At 37.2% G+C, this 18,982-nt stretch overlaps 1 protein-coding gene across 1 annotated transcript; it reads left to right on the top strand.

The window, feature by feature from the left end:
- The first annotated feature begins 8,874 nt into the window (after positions 1-8,874).
- BTBD3 (BTB domain containing 3) lies at positions 8,875-18,982 on the top strand. Its single transcript, XM_013960121.2, has 4 exons — positions 8,875-9,223; positions 9,739-9,829; positions 10,330-10,448; positions 14,544-18,982. The coding sequence occupies exons 1-4, from the start codon at positions 8,901-8,903 to the stop codon at positions 15,574-15,576; spliced, it is 1,566 nt and encodes a 521-aa protein (XP_013815575.1). The 5' UTR covers positions 8,875-8,900; the 3' UTR covers positions 15,577-18,982.

The following is an 18,982-nucleotide window of genomic DNA, read 5'->3' as shown; positions in this document are numbered from 1 at the left end:
AGACTATGCTCTTTAATATTGGGGAGGTGCTAAAGATAGCTGCATATTACTTATAACAGAAAGGTACACGGTGGCTTAAATTGTTCCTTTGTTGCAGTGTTTTGCCTTCTTTTAGAATCCTCGCATACAGTTTAATTCAGAGCTGAAAGCAATCATTGCACTCTTAGGCAGTTTGCTCAGTTTCTGTCAAGGCACATAGCTCAAAAGAATACCATGTTATGTTTGAATAATATAATGCACATAAATATGTACAAAGTACACCTTAGTACTATTTGCTTTTGTCTTCAGTAATACTCTCCTTTAAAATAAAGTTGATACTGCACCATGTGTACCAAAAAGAAGGAAAGACTTTCATGCTATATAAAACTTTGCAATATTTACAACTAATGTGCATGTACATTTACCTTGCACAATCCCTTAAAATAGCATTATGCTATTATGTTCGATTACTTGCTCTTTCCTTGCTTTTTATCTTTTCCTGTACTGCAGTTCTGACTCTAGGCTCTCTAAGACAGGGAGAACAGACATTTAGGATGTCTCAATGTCTCTAGACAAATACGTTTTAATGGCATAAATATATATATTTTTTCTGAAACTGTTATTTTAAGGAGCATATGTATGTTCATCTTGAAAACTCATTGTTGCAAAGAAGCTGCTATTCAATTGTAAAAAGGTGAAATTAATTGAAATACTAAAGCATAACTGATCTAATAGGTAAGAGTGACTGAAATATCTGCAGCATAGGAAGGTAAATCTGATTTTCTAAAACAGTTGATAAAGAAAAATGTTGCCAATTTTTAACCTTATCTGTGGGACCACCACTCTAAATCCAAACAGAAGATTCATGTGACCTGAGAGTCTGAAAACAAAGCTCTAAGCAAGTAACAAGATCCTCAGCTTCTAACGTGTCAAAAGAAAATTAATTCAGTACAGTGCAGTTGAATGGACGTAATGTTTGGTTCCATTCCTTGAATGTTGATCCTTGAACAGATGCAGCTCAGGTTAGCAGTGATCAGTCCCTCATATCTAAAAACAGGTGTTATTAAACAATTGTCAGAAATTTCCAAGAGTAGTTCTTCATGTGTTTTGATGATATTCACTTTTGAGAAATGATATGCCACCATGTTTAAGAATGTGTTTCTTATCAGATGCTTGATTTGCCAGTGGACTCACCTGTTCCTCACCTGTTAAAATGCACTGGAAAACAAGAAGCTGTACCATTTTTTCCACTTTTTTAGCTCATTTAAAGTTTTTCTTTTTCTTTTTCTTTTTCTTTCTTTTTTTTTTTTTTTTTTTTAACTGAATGCTGCCAGGTATGCTCTTCTACTATAAGGACAAGTGTGCCAAATCACTGGTCTACTGTGTGTTTCAAAAACAGACATTTTATGGCTAATGAAGTTTAGGGAGTTACTGCTTAAAACAAGACTGACATCAGGTGGTTTTCCAATGAGAGAGCATAATTACATTTGCATTACAGCACCTAACCAAAAAAAAGCCCCCTCTTCCTAACCTAGTTGGAAGTTGCTGGTAGCATGGGAGTCCCAGGAGGTTGATGTTTCTCAGCGTTGTTATTTGACACAGAGAAATTAGACTGGTCTGCACATGAAAAAGTGTAGTCCTTGAATTATACACCAACATAGCTACAGTAATGCAGTCTCCCCTGTGGATCCTCATGGGGTAGTTATTCTTTTAGAGCCATCAGTTCTCAAAAGTGGGGATTTATTGAGAAGTTGTCTTCTCTTTATCTGTGTTAGCATTTACATTTTACAGACTTACTGGCCTATGTATGAGAGGACAAAGAGGTTTGGGAACCACTGATGTAAAGGAACAGGACCTTTCAACCTGTCCTTTACAGAGCCTATATTAATTTAACTTTGGTTTTAAAAAATAGTTTCTGATTCAAGTTAAAATTAGTATGAAAGTTTGTCTGCATAGGTGAGATCTGACTCTCAGATAAGAATAGAAGTTCTGCCTGTAGTCATCCGATCCTGATCTCTCTGTTGAAATAGCCAGTATGTGAGTACTAATTGTAGTGGTGGTTTTTCTGAAGTGCACTAAGATCACTAGCCCTTTTCTCACAGGGCGCTGAACGATCATTAAATGCTAATGACTTTTGATTACTGTTGACCTCAGTCAATTTGGAATTAGTGACCTAGAGACGAAAACTACTGTATCTTATTACCAATTTCCTGAGCTATCTGATCTTTTCTTTGTACGTCGGTTTTGGTAAGAGGCAGAATAGAATTAAAGTTGACCTCCACCTTAGAGAAACGGTTGAATGCTTTCAGGTTTGCAATATCATGTTTAGAAGCAAAAAAATGTTAGTCACTGAGAAAGAGAACTTTTTTTTTTAATCCCACAGATTGTCAGGAACAAAACTCAATATTAAATGAAATGGACAACCTGAAGTATTAGCGATGGGGAAGAAAAGTAATATTTGCCACTTTTAAATTTGTAGAAAAACAGTTTATCTCCTATAACCTTGAACTGAGTTTCTCATTTTGTAGTTGCAGGTTTTCTCATCTCAGAGCTCATTTGTAATTCTTGCTTTTTCTTTGAACTATCAAGAAGCAAATTAATGTTTAGAAGATAAATTGTGAATTCTGCTCTAGGATATTTTCTACCTGCAGTTACCAAACTATGACATTAGGGGATATATATCAATAGACTGGCAAAATCATATATTTTGTGTTGTGGTAAAGCTTATCATGTTATTCTGTTCCATTTGCACAGGAGAGAATGTTTGTATGATAACTCACAGTAGCAGTATCAAATATGAGACTCCAGCACTGTAGGCTGTGTACACCTAAACCTTATCCTATATAGTTATGTTTTATATGGGCTATCATTCGTGCAGCAAGCATGTTATTGAAATTATAATGAAAATACAAGTGCAACTTTAAACATATTTTTCTTTCTCATTTTAATATGGTAGCTATATTTATTTTGGTCCAGCTCAGAACAAAATCTTTAATTTTAAAAGCAAAACTTAACAGTGTAGAAGTCTTTTTTTGTATTAGATTGGCATGTTTTCAGCCTAAATATGAAGTTACTGAATGGGATCAGTTCACACTGAGGTTAAATAGTGAACTTTAAGTAGGTGAGCCAGAAAGTATCACAAAATAGTGACAGCAGGAGAGGTGGCATTTGTTTTAAGAACAGGTTCATGGTAAGCCTGCTTTGTCCCAGTAGGCTTCCAGGGATTCTTCACAGGCACATCAGTTCCCTTAAACCTTCTGGGAGCAAAGTCTCTCTCTTTTTTTTTTTTAATTGGTCTTTAATTATTGAAATTGATGAACTGGATTCCTACTCAACTTACCATTGTGGGCCTGCACTGCATTTAAAACAATCAGTTGAAATCCACCCAGAGGGAAACTTTAACATTATGCAAACATAGGAATAAATGGTTTCCGTATTCTTAAATGCAATGTTTTGTTTTGATTGCTTTGTCTCCAAAAGGATATTGTTGTAAAAATCAGAAGGGGGTAACGAAAATGACTGCAGATGTAAAAAGGCTTTTTGTAAGGATAGAATAAAAAGATTAAGCTTGCTCTGGTAAGAAGACCAATGAGAAGTTACATGCAGAGATATAGCCTACATAATAGCAAATAATACAAGAACAAGAGAATAAAAGGAAACTAAATATTGATTTTATTTTTTAGCTGTATTTACCTGTTTACTTGGCAGCTCAGGACTTTGGTTTTGTTTTCTTTAAAGCATTAAGGGGATTTGGGTGGAGGAAGAAAATGTAAAAAGTATCTCTGTGGGTAAAATCTTGCAAAGTGATTAAATCCTCACACTGTAAAACATAAGACAATCACTAAGCAGAGTTAGGAAGAATATTTGCCAGCAAGCATGTTACTAGAATAGCACAAGACCTATAGCAAAATAGCATGTAGCTATTTTGGACATCAACTGGAAGCTTCTAGTGCTTCAAGATGCAGCACTAGAAGAACCACTGCCTTGACTTTAAATTATGATTCTATTCTGATGCTATTCTACTCTTTCCAGCTTTTGTCAATTCTGAGAAATGAACACTATTTTTTTTACCCTAAATTCTAGCTTCTCTGTGAGGCTTTACAATTTTACCCTTCTTTCTCTCTTCTTTTATTCTTTTTTTTCAGTAGAAGACCTTTCTAAGTAAGACTTCAAGTCCAGCTTTTCCATGCAGCAGGTAGAAGCTGATACAATTTGGGTGTAGTTTCAGTGCTGCCAATCAGAAACTCGTGAAAGAGCAAGGACATTGGAAGATTTTGTTGACTGTAGTGCATTTTTACATAAGGAAATCAAGTCACATTTCCAAGTGATCATTTTTACAAACAGAAGGGTTGGAAGGGCAGTCAGGAAGAATTCTTTAAAGTGACTAAATAATTCACAGCCCAGGCTTCCTCATAAATAGAATTGGGCTCCTTAGCAATTTTTTTTTTATTGTACATGTCATCATTAAATGACTGATTAAAGTCAACTTAAATTCAATGAAAAGTAGCAATGTACAGGTAGATTTGTTAAACATTGACGTTGTGTATTTGGTTAATCAAGATTTACTTTCTAAAATGTGCTTCATAATAAGGGGAATCCAGAATTTAAACAAAGACTTTTAATAATGCATAGACATAATAACTGCCAACGGAGAGACTTGGCAACTTTACAAAAGAGAAATATATGCGTTTTCTCATTGCCTACTTGGAATTCATTCTTCTATTCAGGAACTAGTTGTGACAGAAAACCGGGGATTTTGATGAAATCTTGTTTTTTATGGAATTGCCTGGTTCATGATACTACATGAAAAACTGAGCTGTAGATATGAGATATAGGAAAAAACACAACCTATTAGAAGAAAAAAAAAATTGGAGGGGGTAGACTTACTATTGCAGCATAAGAGACTGATGTAATATGAGGAAGAATACTTGTGTAAACCTGGAAATTAAATGATTTATCAATTGGAATTTATGTTTAGAAAGGTATAATCGCACTACTACCATGCTATTAAAAGTTGCACACCAAGTGTATGCCTCCTATGCCATCCTTCACAGTAGTCTCAAGGCACATTATGGTCTTAAAGGATAAAAAAAACAGGGTGGCAGAAATATTACACAGATTTTTATTTAAAGAACAAAAGTGATATTTTGATTTTTAAGAATATTTCTCTGGGAGCTGATTTCCAGAGACTTATAAATTGCTCCTAATAATTTGAAGGGGAATGAGACTTGAGGCATAGTATCTCAGGCTTAGAATGTATTCCTTTGCTTAGTTTTTCACATCCGACATTTTAGATTTTCATTATGCCTGTGTTTAAATGTGGAATTTCCTACACCCTTCAAGTTAAAATATTTCTGGTTTGACTACAGTTATTTATAAAATAAAGATTTAGGTATCTTTGTGAAGTATTTTTTCCTTTTTTTTTAAGTTGCATTTATAAAGTTCTGTTAATGTAGAATTGATGAAGAAAAATGAGAACGACTGAAAAGGGTTGAGAACATATCATAAGAAATTTTCGGAGAAATGAATAGAAGATCTTCCAGTGAGAAAAGATCAATTTCCTTGATCCTCTCACCAGACAGACTGATTCAAACTCTGGATTTTGACTAGGCTTTCGACAGGGAGTGTTTCGTGACTTACTTGTGCTGATTGCTAGCATATTGATTTGTAAAGAGAAAACCGTGTTATAGGAAAGTAGATGGAAATTGCCACGGAAGCAAAAAGAAGTGTTATGACTGGCACAAAGTCTTCAATTTTTTTTTGACTTAGTGTGTCTTATGATTGATGTATGACATCTTGTTTCTGAGTTAATAAAAAGTTTGGTGGAAGATATTTTTAAGAACTGTAAGAGGTTCATAATCTTTTGTAGGAACTTTTGGAGTCTATTGGGGGATCAACACCATCTATTTTCCTGTCATAGCAGACCAGGTTTTGCTGGGTGGTTTAAGAATAGGCAGAGAGAGCGGTTGGACTGACTTTTTATTTGCAGGGATAGACTTCTGTCCTGTCATATGGAAGTTATTTTCTTGTCTACTAGGTTCTGTGTGACTTCTGGATCCAGGCTGATCATCCTTCAGCTGTGGCTTGCTCTCTTCCTTCCCCAAGAAAGCAGAGTATGTTACATGTGCATTGTGTTTTACAGAGGTTGAAGGTATCGCTGGCTCCTACTGGTTCATGTTTACTTATTACTCTTTCCCAGACTGAGTTAACCAGTCGGTCTGTCTGTCATTCCATATTTCTTCTGAAGCCTCCCAGTGACCTTATCTGGTAATTAATCATGTATGTGTATAGTCTTTGGATTCGTATTGGTCAAAGGGTTTGAAAAAATTTTTATGTACTTTAGTAATATATGAAACGGATGTATGGAATTAAAATCAAATCTCCCATATGACTCTCCCAGCCCTTGGAACCTTTACCCTTGTGCCATCTGCAATGTTAAAAATCAGATTTTCTGAAGAACACTCTTTTTTTTCTTTCTTGTATCTTTAAAGATTTTTAAACTTCTTCCGTCGTTCCTATGCAGAGGCAAAAAGGTTATTCTTGTAACTAGAAGGGCTGGAAACTTACTTAAGGAGGAAGAAAAAAATCACTTACAAACCTAACAAACTGAAATTTCATGCTGAGAATACCTGCTCTGACCACATTATAAGCTCTCAACTGTGAGCAGTTACAAACATCCCATCTGGGGAGTTGAGTTTTTTTTTCTCCTTTACTCCTCCTTTTGCCTCCACATTTCAACATGATTTAGACTGTTCATTTCTCTCCTAAATCAATCCGTCACAGATTAAAAAAAGAGGGGAGGGGGGAAGAAGATCTTGTTAGAAAATATTTCTTTGAAAATTGCATAACCTAACTCTAACCAAAGGAGGGGTGTATCTCAGCTCTTCAGTCACACCAGGCACAATCCACCATCTTCTTTTAAATTACCAGTGAAAGTGATTTTGCGCTAAGATGTTAGATTGTGAAATGGAGCAGCTGAGGCATGGACACGTTTCCCTGTATTTGCCCCTTCCATGAGCAGTAACCTCAGAGAGAGGGGGTGCAGCTGGAAATAATACCAACTCAAACCTGTGCAGCAAAAGGCAGGGGTTGGCTACTGCCAGTGGTTTTAGTTAGTGCTTAATTTGAAGGGTACCTCAGGGAGACTAGATAATCTGTGAAATACATGCACTTAGGTTTTAGAGTTCTTGGGTTTAAAGACATTCTGAAATACGGTTATGGAGCCATACCTGTGATTCCAGCAGTCGCAATGGTGTTTCAGTAAATAGCCTGAATAACATTCCTATGCTTCAGTTTAGGTCAGTGGCAGGTTTTTGCCATGGATTTCAGCAAGGTCAGCCATTTTTCCACCCCTTCCTTCGCTTCTATTTCACTGCTGTACTCTTGTCCAGGAAAATCAATTAAGGCTAAATGGGGGTGTATTTATATTGACATCAAAGAGGATTTTTTCTTTAAAACTTGAAAAAAAGTATAGAATGATATTTGAACTATGGGTGATTAAAAAAAAATGATATTTTAAGGTTTGAAATGTTGCTATCTAATATTTTTTTCTTCTTTACTTTTTTTTTCTAAGCAGTTATGCATGCCAGTTTTTTAGACACTTGACCTACTACTAAGGAAATCCAATCTAAATTTAAGTCCTTAGTAAACTAATGACTGAAAATTAGGTTTCTTTCCAATTTAAATGGTTTGACTGGCTAAGCTTGTATCCTGTTTATTTCAAAAAGTAGTTACTAATGAAATCTGTGTGTGTTTGCATCTCAAGGAGTGATTTCTGCCTGAGACTCTCAAAGTCGTCTGGACTTTTTCATCTAACGCTTTGAAATATTGATTAAATATATTCACTCTGATTTGCTTGAAACTGATTTGCACATTTAGAAGTTCTCTTCTGAAGTGCTGCAGCCGTGTCTGGTGTAAGCCAGCCTAATTAACACTGCTTAGTGATTTGGGACCCCTGTCAAAGGCTGTTACGTTATCTAGAAACATAAGGAGTTAAAGCTAAAGCTGTGACCTCATCTCTATTCATGTTACACTGGAATATAAACTGCACTGAAAGGGATTGTTTAACTGAATCGTTCTCTCTTCTGCTGCTGGTTAATTTAGTTTAATTTGGTTCTGATATTTATAGCTCTCCTTGCTGAACAAGTGTTACGGTAGGGATTTGTGGGAATACTACAGAATCATGCTAATATCAACTACATGTGGAAATAGCTCCCACAGAAATATTTAGACTCAGATATGTCTTTCTACCTGATTCAGGCTTGCTATTATTTCTCTGTGAAAATTCAAGAAGCATCAAGGAGATCCTGAAACATGCTTGCTGCTGGCCAGTCATGCACTTATGTAACTGTGCATGCAATTTCCTTTATTACTTAGCTCTACATATTAAATGAAGAGTGCAACTGCTGTCGCTTTAATGTTAGAGCTGTGTATGTTACAATAGGTGTCACTGTGCTGCTGGGTCCAATCATTATCGGTGACTTCAGCTATTGGCTCCGAAGGCTGGCTGCCTCCATCTGCAGGGCTGTAATACCTACTCTGTTCGGATCCGCTCAACACACAAGTTCAGCTGGCTGAGCTGGCTAGCAGTGCTACAGCACATCTTGCTCCTCTCTTTCAAAACGCCAGCACTGTAGCTGCATGCCTACCCTCTTTGCAGGGGGTAGCACTTTCAAGTGATTCGATATCAGGAAATCTGGGAAGAAATAAAACTGGCAGGAATGATGGGGATGTATTTAACAATTCAAGTACTGGATCAAACTTAAAGCCAGTTTCTTATTCGGTACCCTGGAAAGGTCACCTTGCCTTGCTGGAAAAGAAACAAACTCTCACCTCTGCTGCTCTATGTTTAACAGCTTACACTTGCATTTCTTAATGTTTGTAGCTAGTTTGGCTATCTAGCTATACAGACAAGTATACTCATGGTAGATGAGAAGGGAAAGAACATGAAATGTCTCACCTTCTTCTTGATGCTTCCAGAGACGGTCAAGAACAGGTCCAAGAAAAGCTCTAAGAAGGGAAATAGCAGCAGCAGTAGTAGCAGCAAATTGCCTCCAGTTTGCTATGAAATCATTACCCTGAAGACCAAAAAGAAGAAGAAGATGGCTGCTGATATTTTTCCCCGAAAGAAGCCAGCCAACACTAATACAACTGCTGTCCAGCAGTACCACCAGCAAAATCTCAATAACAACAACACTATCCCAGCACCTAATTGGCAAGGACTTTATCCAACCATCAGAGAGAGGTAAGTTCAGGACAGTTTATTTTTGCTGCTTAAATAGAGTGGTGAAAAGTATCAAAATGTTTGTAATGCTTACATTTAGTTTTTTGTTTGTATGCTGAATAAAATACAGTTTCTTTATTTTTCATTAAGCAAATATTCCAGTAATGGAAAAAATTTAATGTCTCTTTTTCAGACAGTGCAGCAGTTTGTCTTGAGTAAATAAAAGTGTTGCTGCAACATACCAGTAAAGATTTGCTTTTAGACCTTAGTGGAGATTTTCAGTGATACATGCTTTTGATTTTGATTTTTACTTTCTGAAAAGTTTTCATAAGTTTGTTTTTTTATTATTCCCCCAACCTTGCTTTTTTCCCAGTATATTTGTGTGATGATGTGTAAAGTAGTTTAAAACAAAGTGTGACCTGCTTTTCTTTCTACTAACATGCAACTTTACGGTGTTAACGAGTTTATTCTCTTGGGTTTGGGGCAAGCATGGAGTTATTGGGCACCATAAATTAACACATTGCTTCTGTTTGTAGAAATGCAGTGATGTTCAACAATGATTTGATGGCAGATGTTCATTTTGTGGTCGGGCCACCAGGTGTGACCCAGCGGTTGCCAGGACACAAAGTAAGCAACAGCTGCATTTGCAGCTCGGACGGGAGGATAGCCAGGGAGCTCCCACGGTTACACCAGCACGTACCGTGGGAGACTCAGCTCTTCCGGGGCAGACGTAATTCTGTATTTTAGAAAGTTACATCCAGTGAAATACTCTGTCCTTTACCTTTCTTTGTATTTCCAGTTAAATACTATATTTGTCATGATAAGACATTCACTGTAAAGTTAAGAATACCACTTGTTCTGTTGATTAATATTACTCTTGAGAAGTTTTTCTGGAAATAGGAAACTTCCGTAATGGATGTGAGCGTTTTCCAGTAGCTAATGCATGTATGCCCAAGAGAAGTAAATGCAAAGAAAATATATGTCATTTTGTTCTTAAGTTTGACTTTCTCACATAAGCGTGTCTAGTGTCAGTTGGTGAAGCCAGTGTCAGAGTGGCTCTCCCACATTGTTTTTATTGGTAGTGCTTTCAGTTTAAAGCATGAAATAAGATTTCCCTCTTTCAACAGTATGTCCTAGCTGTTGGGAGCTCTGTATTCCATGCAATGTTTTATGGAGAGCTTGCTGAGGACAAAGATGAAATCCGTATACCAGATGTTGAGCCTGCTGCTTTTCTCGCTATGCTGAAGTAAGCATCATTCATCTGCTAGATATATATTTCTTTATGATGTATACATACACTAAAGTTAAAGTATTAGATGAGTATATGCAGACAGAAAGCAGTTGTTTAAAAATATTCTTCCTTTTGTGCTCCAAGTATTTCAAACTTCTGTTTTTACCTCATTTTGGTCTCCCCCTCTACTCCGAGGCATACATATATTAGGCTAATGTAGGCAGTTATAAATAATGACTTTGACAGGGGATCCTTGGGCACATTGTATACTGTAATGCCTATTGATTTGATTTGTCACTACACATGTTACACAAAGGAATGGAGTTACTAAAAAGAATTGTCAGCTGTAACAAAAAACCTGTTCTACTTTGCAAGCATAGTGAAAAGTTTAAAAAAAAAAATCAGAATGGCTGGGTTTGTATTTTGACATAATTCCAGCTCTTTTGTAAACTTGCTGTATGTAGGACTTGTCTTAGAAAAACAATCCTAAATTACAGAATACAGCTTCTGAAAATTAAATTTCTGCTCATATATCATATTGATGCGTTTGGAAAGTGATTTAAAGGGCTATTTAAATGAATGGGGTTTTATTTGACTCATGGGAAGGAAGACAGTTTACATAATCACTATTTTTCTGTGTATTTCATTCTTCCTGCAAACTGCATAGGAACTGTTATCTTTTTCTAAGTGAACACAATGAAACAGTTTCCCTGCTGAATTGCCCTTGAATGTATCTAGAAACTCCAATTTTTAAAGAGAAATTCCTTGTCACAGGAATGCTATGGCTTTTGAGATTTTTTTCTCTTCAGCTTTAGCAACTGTCATTGCTTTGAGCTGAAGAATATACATCAGTAGCTGATGGTAACCTTCTAATATACTGCAGATTTTATTGCATATAGTGGTGTAATCACTAGCTGACAATTTAATGTATTTCATAGACTGTTTTGACTAGCTTGCAACTGTGGAATAGTTTCCTTTTTTTTTCTTGTGTATTTCAGTGGCACTGTAGGTGAACGTTCAAAGTTGCATATAGAGTTTGTTGCATAGAGTTTTTAGAGGTCAACATGAACATCAGAAATGTTTTGAACATAGTAGCTGCCAGGAAAAGCTGAACTCGCACAGCTGTTGTATGGGTCTGGAATATAAAGTTAAGATATAATATTATGTAGGTAGGTGCATTACAGATCCCTGTTTTGGGCCTTTTCTGGTTTTGCGGGTGTTTTTTGCAGAGCTTAGACTTGTGCTTTACTTTCATACAGAATTCTAGAAGGCACAAATATGAGATGCTTGGGTTTCCCCCCCGTCGCCTTCCTTTTTGAACAGCAAATCTATTTCGCTGTGGCTAAATGTGATTTGTCATGTAAAAACTGAATGTTTTTTGAATTTGTCAGTGTTTTGAAGAAATGTGTTTAGAGAGCAAACCTAAAAAAGAGAACATCAATACCAACACCTAGGGCATGGCGAATGATTTTTCCTGTGGCAATTTAGGAAACTATCTTTGAGAGCATGGCCAGAACCATGGAATTCTTTATTCTTTAAGCTTTTATTTTAAAAAGCAAAAACCCACAAACTTTTTGTCTTTGTGGATGTTGAGATAACCTTCCCAGTGCAAACTTTGTGATGCGGTCTGCCTGTACCTGCAGAGTGCTCCAGTGTCTGCGGATGGCAGGGCTGCCTGCAGCCGTGGTGGTGCAGCAGAGGGGAAGGGATGCAGTGCAGCATTCCACTCATCTCATGATCTGGAGCATGTGCTGCACTGGGTGGAGCTTGTGGGGGAGCTACAGCCCCCTTCCCTCCTCTGCCCCCCCTGCCCCCGGCCCAGGAAATCCTCCCCATGAGTGCTCCTTGTAATGGCTGTGAGCAGTGGAAAGCAGAAGGCTGAAAACACTGAGGCTAAAAAGGAAAAGACTTTCACCCATCCCAAAGTAGTCCTCTCCTTTGCACACTCTTTTGCATAGTCAGGAGAGGTGCAGCGCAATCTGCATAAGAAAATACATACAAATAGAAAATACAAATTTTTTTCCTGGACAGTGAATTCTTATACCATAAATATTATTTGTCTTTAACTGTGTAGTGTGCATATTGATGACAAATATGAGTCAAAGTATTGCTTAGATATAACATATTATTTAATATAGTCTCTACTGATAGACAGTAATTATTCCTCCATTAAAATTGATTTGGCTGTTCTCTACAGTTTTAAAAATAGGGTTAAGAGGTTGTTAAATTCATACTCTGATCCACTGAATTGGTATTTTTAATGTATTATATTTTATCTTAATCTTGACTGTTAAAGTTAGAACCATGGTCTCATTTTTAACCCAGGATGGAGTGTATTACTAAAACATCAAACCCTGTGGTTTAGCTGCAGAATCCTCTTGTTCAAGAAAAGGTTGGAACTGGAATATCAGCAGTTGTAGTCCAGAATTGAGGTGCATTGGCAGAGTGAGAGGTGTGGAATATTGCTGATCTGTGCTATGTCTGTTGTTAATCAGTGATATTAGTTCTTCACTTTCATGAATATTAAACTAACAACTTTTGTACTATTTAAATTTAAAACAGATGTCATAATTCTCTGCAGTATTAGCAGGCAAAGAGAAGTAATAGAAGGGAGAAAAGAGCTGGAATCATAAAAACAAATGAATTGAAATACTGAACGTTTTTTGGACAGTAAAGGACCTAAGCCTGTAATCTGTGACCTCTAGTTGTGATCTTTGTTGGTACAAATAGCCCAGCTGAAACCAAGTAATAACGGCAGAAAGGGTTGGGCCTGTTAGCATTCTTTCTCTCTGTAACCACTTATATTTTGTTATATTGCTTGGGCAGTATCTACTCTAAGCGTATTTTCAAAGTATGACTTGGAGAAGAGCATTCTTACAAGTTCATTTTAACCACAGATCCAATTTTACCAGAATTTATTCTACCCTAGAAATCATAACTACTCTTTAGTATTTTCCTCATTACTATCTTTTTCATCACTAACTAGAAATGACTTGCAGGTCAGAATCTCAGTCAATCACACTATACCTGCAAAAATATAAATCAAGATATTTACAGCTATAATAAGATCAGTGTAAGTACTAATTCCATTTTATAAGCACATTCTGCTCTGCAAAATGCATTGTGTTGGGAAACTTGCTAACTGGAACATTTGAATTAGTACAGGGTTGCATTTAACTTCAGTTTTACTGGAGAAAGTCATGGTGATCAGCCGCAACTATCAAGACTTCTTTATTCACATGAAGAGTAAAATTGTGTCTAGTGTGGTTTTAACACATTGCATTTACCAACTGCAAATGGGGCCCTGAAGCATGAGACATTAAAAAAACAAATTCTACATTTCTTCATTTCCCTATGAGTAATGAATCTCAGCAGCTTAGTCACATAAATATAATTTAACTTTCATCTCTTCCACCACACTAGCCTAGCAGTAAAGCCTTTTTTCCCCTTATGCACTGAGACTGTGAGAAAACACTGTGTTATTGGAGGTAGGATGTTGTAAGCATTAATAAAGACACAGAATTCTTATTTTCAGGTTTGCTTTTTCTATGGGTTTCATCATCCTCTAACAAAACCCAGCAGTTCTAAAGTATGAAGATGGGCAGCCTCTGATGTACTCGGATAGCATTTTACTTCTGACAGACTAGTTAACTATCTCAGTAAATCATAAAAATTCATCATCATGAGACATACAGTCCTAGTCCTCTTTGTAACACATGTTCCAGACTGTGGTATGTTTGCCATATACATTAGCCATTCAGGAGCTATCTCCTGGGAGAGATAGCCTCTCATTAGTCAAAGAGTGTCCTGAAGGAGAACAGAGCTGGAGGGGGCCATAGTTTGTAAATGCAACCAGCATCTATTTAGTCTGTGCCTCAAATGCAAAATCTTACTCACCTTAGATGTAAGCCTGTTGACTTCCATGGCCTTATATCAGTGGTGAATTTGGCTTGTACCTTCTTTATGAATTTAATGGATGTTCTCCAAAGGCACTGTTTAGTTCCAATGTGGAGTCATTTAGGAATTCTTTGTTTCTAGTTTTCAGATGTTGTTGACAAATAGTGTTTTTTGCATTAAGCAGTAGTATTACATGCATGTGTTTTATTTCAGATACATATATTGTGATGAAATTGATCTGGCTGCAGATACCGTATTGGCCACTCTTTATGCTGCAAAGAAGTATATTGTCCCTCATCTTGCCCGCGCCTGTGTCAACTTCCTAGAGACAAGTCTAAGTGCAAAGAATGCCTGTGTGCTGCTTTCCCAGAGCTGCTTATTTGAGGAACCTGACCTGACCCAGCGTTGCTGGGAAGTGATTGATGCCCAAGCCGAGCTGGCTTTGAAATCTGAGGGATTCTGTGACATTGATTTTCAGACACTCGAAAGCATTCTCCGAAGGGAGACTCTGAATGCCAAAGAAATTGTTGTTTTCGAAGCAGCTCTGAACTGGGCTGAAGTCGAGTGTCAGCGACAAGAGCTAACCGCTACCATAGAGAATAAGCGCAAGGTCCTAGGAAAGGCTCTGTACCTGATACGCATCCCTACCATGGCACTCGATGACTTTGCAAATGGTGCTGCTCAGTCTGGGATTCTGACTCTCAATGAAACCAATGATATCTTCCTTTGGTATACGGCAGCCAAAAAGCCAGAGTTGCAATTTGTAAGCAAGCCCCGGAAAGGCCTCGTTCCTCAGCGATGCCACCGTTTCCAGTCCTGTGCTTACCGCAGCAACCAGTGGCGTTACAGAGGCCGATGTGACAGCATTCAGTTTGCTGTTGATAAGAGAGTGTTTATTGCTGGTTTTGGGCTGTATGGCTCCAGCTGTGGATCAGCAGAATACAGCGCCAAGATTGAACTCAAACGACAAGGAGTTATACTAGGCCAGAACTTGAGTAAATATTTCTCAGATGGTTCTAGTAACACTTTTCCCGTGTGGTTTGAATATCCAGTGCAGATTGAGCCTGACACCTTTTACACAGCTAGTGTGATTCTGGATGGTAATGAACTAAGTTATTTTGGACAAGAAGGAATGACAGAAGTTCAGTGTGGGAAAGTGACTGTTCAGTTTCAGTGCTCTTCAGACAGTACAAATGGCACTGGCGTACAGGGAGGGCAGATTCCCGAACTCATATTTTATGCTTGAGTGAAACTGTGTGGAGAAGAAGCATTTTGCTATGAAGAACCTGTCTGGTTCAGACCTACTGATGCTTAGCTTTTTATCTGCAGATATGTGATCAGTACAGGTAATATGTAACTAAATGCTGTGGACAAGTTGCTGGCTTGCTGTACTTGTAACAGTGTTGGTGATAAAGTTTAAGTGTAATATTTAACTCTAAACTGGAACTCTTAGGAACAAGCAAGTTTTAAAACCTTTGTAAGAGAGGCATGTTCCTGTATGCCGGTGATGCTGACCCTTCCTTTGTTGATGCACCTGTAATTATCAGAGGATGCCTCCGTCTTGTCTCGCAGGTTCTAGGACTCCTTACGCTAAACACTGTCTTCAGTGATCAGTTCTTCTCTTTCTTCACTTCTTGCTCTCTGTCAGTATTTTAGCAGGAGAGGGGAAGAAAGTAGAGAACCTTGTTTTATGGCGCTCTCTTCTGTCTGCTCTTCAGACTTAAGAGATCCTAATAAGCTGGACGACTTTTTATCCTGGTGGCTGAAAGATGCACCTCAGCAGTAAACAGAAAAAACACTGGTTATGCCTTCATCAAGTGAGATTCTCCCATGGCCAGCTGTTTGGGATAGCTGCAGGAGGAGAGGGCCAGGGAGAGAAGTAAGGAGCTTTCCAGAAGCTATACAGCATGCTGATCCCAGTGCATGGACACGCTTACAGTGAAGGATCTGGGCTTGACTGGTTCCCCTCAGAGTTCATGTTCTAGGAATTCCACCTGGAAGGCAGGGAAGTACTTGCATGTGCGCAAATTGTGTAGGAAGCTTTTAAACTTTTACTCCCATGACCTAGTTTTGCTATATTTAGGTTGAATTACTATTTAAATGGCTTTTGTTTGAACCCTTGCTAAGTAAATGCGGGGGGGGTAACACCTAGCATCCGATACAAGTTAGTTGGTTTTTTTTTTTCCTTGTAGGTCTTTTTCTTCCTTCAAAACATTTTAGAGGCAGATTGTAGAGGAGCAAAAGAATGTACTAATCCTGACTTGGACTTTTTTCTGTAAAATGAAATGTCGTCTTTTTATTACTATACATAATCAGTGGAAATTTAGACAAAGATGAGAAGATTCCCAACTATGGTCATATCTGATGATATGCACTAAGGCAATAACAGTGAGGAGGAGAAAGTCTTCTCTAATATGTTAATGTTGAATCTCTTGCAACTGCTTGTGGTTAAACATCGATCGGAGGGTTGTGTGGCACAGAACCTTTTCCTTATCTGAGTTCTTTTTCAAGCTTTCTGTCATATGTCTGTATCATTTTTGGAAAAGTATTGTGGGTTCATGACTATCAGGGAAGGAAATCAGTATAAATAAGAGATACAGGTACTATTTAAACATGAGAAAATTCTTCACCATTGCATTGTGACAGTTGCTTCTAAAAGGGACACTACCTATTTTAATGCATCTCATTCTGATGTCATTTCTGAAGTGAGTTCTGTTTGTTGTGTATGTTTTAAGCAAATGAGAGGACCAAATGGTTCTTTAGACAGATTGAAGACTAATGTTATATTATATCAGCACATTAATGTAGCATAACCCTAAATTCCCTTGTTGGTTTTGTTACAGATTTTCCCCCATATGATTTCTTACCAGCTTAATACTACTACTCTAAGTGTTTCTTGGCTGTTGGAATCCTGGCCTTTGGCCATCTTAAAATGCCAATACATCTTTGCAGTGTCCAAAATAAAGTCTGAAGCAAGGAAAACTGGAGTGTAGACATCAAACACTTTATGGCAAAAGCCCAGATTTTCTCTCTAGGTGATAAAAGGAGAGACAGGTGAAAAACTGTGCTGCAAGATCCATGCTCTTCACCCATCTTAGTGGTAATTTTTTTTAATATAAATATATATATGTGTGTGTGCATGTGTGCGTGTGTGTGTATATATATATATAAAATATATATATAAAAAGCAAATTAACATTCTTTCTGAAAACACCCTCAAAATGTATAGTTTTTTTGTTTTTTTTTATAACAGATGTACATAAACCAGCCTGTTAGTGAAATCTAAACAGAATGCTGCATGGAAGACTCCCAGAGAGAGATTTAAAAAACCTCCAGTTAATTATATTTAGATCTGCAGCCAAAAATAACCAGACTATAATTATATGGGCTAGAGAAAGAGTTGCTGAAGAGACTGCAACAGGAAATCTAGGACTGTCATGAGACAATGGTCATCTACTTTTAGGCAATGTCTGAGCAGTAGTTCTATTTATTTTAAATACATTTGAAAACAGAGTGAGACAGTAAGCAATGGATTAAGTTTTCTTATAGCAAATGATTGACATAGATGTCAATCTGATCATCACTCACAGTGATTACAAGTTGCTTGCAGTAGCAAGCTGCATTCTGAGTCGTTTGGAAAAAAATTAGGTGCCTCAGCTAATGGGACAAATCAGAGTACTGCACTGGTAGAAATATACTCTGGTTCTCACTTTTATTTATTTGTTGGTTTTTACTTACCTGCAAATAAAGGTGAGCTATCTACTACATTAACTGGCTGGAACAGGTAGTTAGGAGATCAGAATACTGTATAGCTGTAATATGTAGAAAATTAGCTGTTATTTAATTATTATTTTCATTTGCTACTTTTATTACATATTTTTGACAAAGTAGGATGAAAGCTACCTCTAGCTTAATTCCTCTGAGTCCATTCCAGGTTGTAGGAGTTGATGCCTGTATTTCAAGTTTTTGAACATGGATTAATAAACATAAGTGCTCTAAACCAGCTTTTGATACCGACAAAGCAACTTGATTCTGAGCACTGCTTGCTGCTAACAGGCATTGGTTTATGAGATGGTGGCTACTACCAGTCACCTTAGGACATCATGCCGCTGAAATAGGTATTTAAATGTGGGTTTGGTTTGTTTAGCAGTAGTATCTAAGTTTAAACACAGTGACTGACATTTGTAAGCATCAGTCATATCAACCTGGAATGTAAGCATAATGTTGATAGACATCCTTTTGTAGATGCTGTTTTAAACTGTACCTGGCCATCTTTGCTTTTCGTATGTTGGATTTTGCTGGTGAGGGGATCTGTGATAGAGAGTATAATGTAATATACTTTCTGCATATCTAAAACGGTATTTAAGTAAACATTCTAATTTCTACATACTTATTGCACTGAACTGTTTTGGGGTTTTTTTGTTGTTGTTGTGATAAACTCCGATAACTTCAGGTCACAGCACCCATTTGTGCTGGAACAGTGTTCAACCTTAGCAGACTTGCAGCATTATTTATAAAGGACAGATATATAAATATGAAGTACCTCATGTTGAATGTTATTGTACTGTACCTTTAATGTCACAGTGCAGATCTTGTTGGACTCATGAATGTGTATAATCACATTAAACATACAAATAAAACTGTTTCTTAAA

This window comes from Apteryx mantelli, chromosome 3 (assembly GCF_036417845.1).
Source record: "Apteryx mantelli isolate bAptMan1 chromosome 3, bAptMan1.hap1, whole genome shotgun sequence".
NCBI classification, from domain to species: domain Eukaryota; kingdom Metazoa; phylum Chordata; class Aves; order Apterygiformes; family Apterygidae; genus Apteryx; species Apteryx mantelli.
This window is presented reverse-complemented; position numbering and strand designations above follow the sequence as displayed.

What these genes read in the sequence shown, in the direction of transcription:
- BTBD3 (XM_013960121.2), top strand. Translation starts at nt 8,901, where the DNA reads ATGGTAGATGAGAAGGGAAAGAACATGAAATGTCTCACCTTCTTCTTG. An exon ending in AGCGGTTGCCAGGACACAAA is followed by an intron (nt 9,830 to 10,329) that starts GTAAGCAACAGC and finishes CTCTTTCAACAG; the next exon opens with TATGTCCTAGCTGTTGGGAG. An exon ending in GCTTTTCTCGCTATGCTGAA is followed by an intron (nt 10,449 to 14,543) that starts GTAAGCATCATT and finishes GTTTTATTTCAG; the next exon opens with ATACATATATTGTGATGAAA.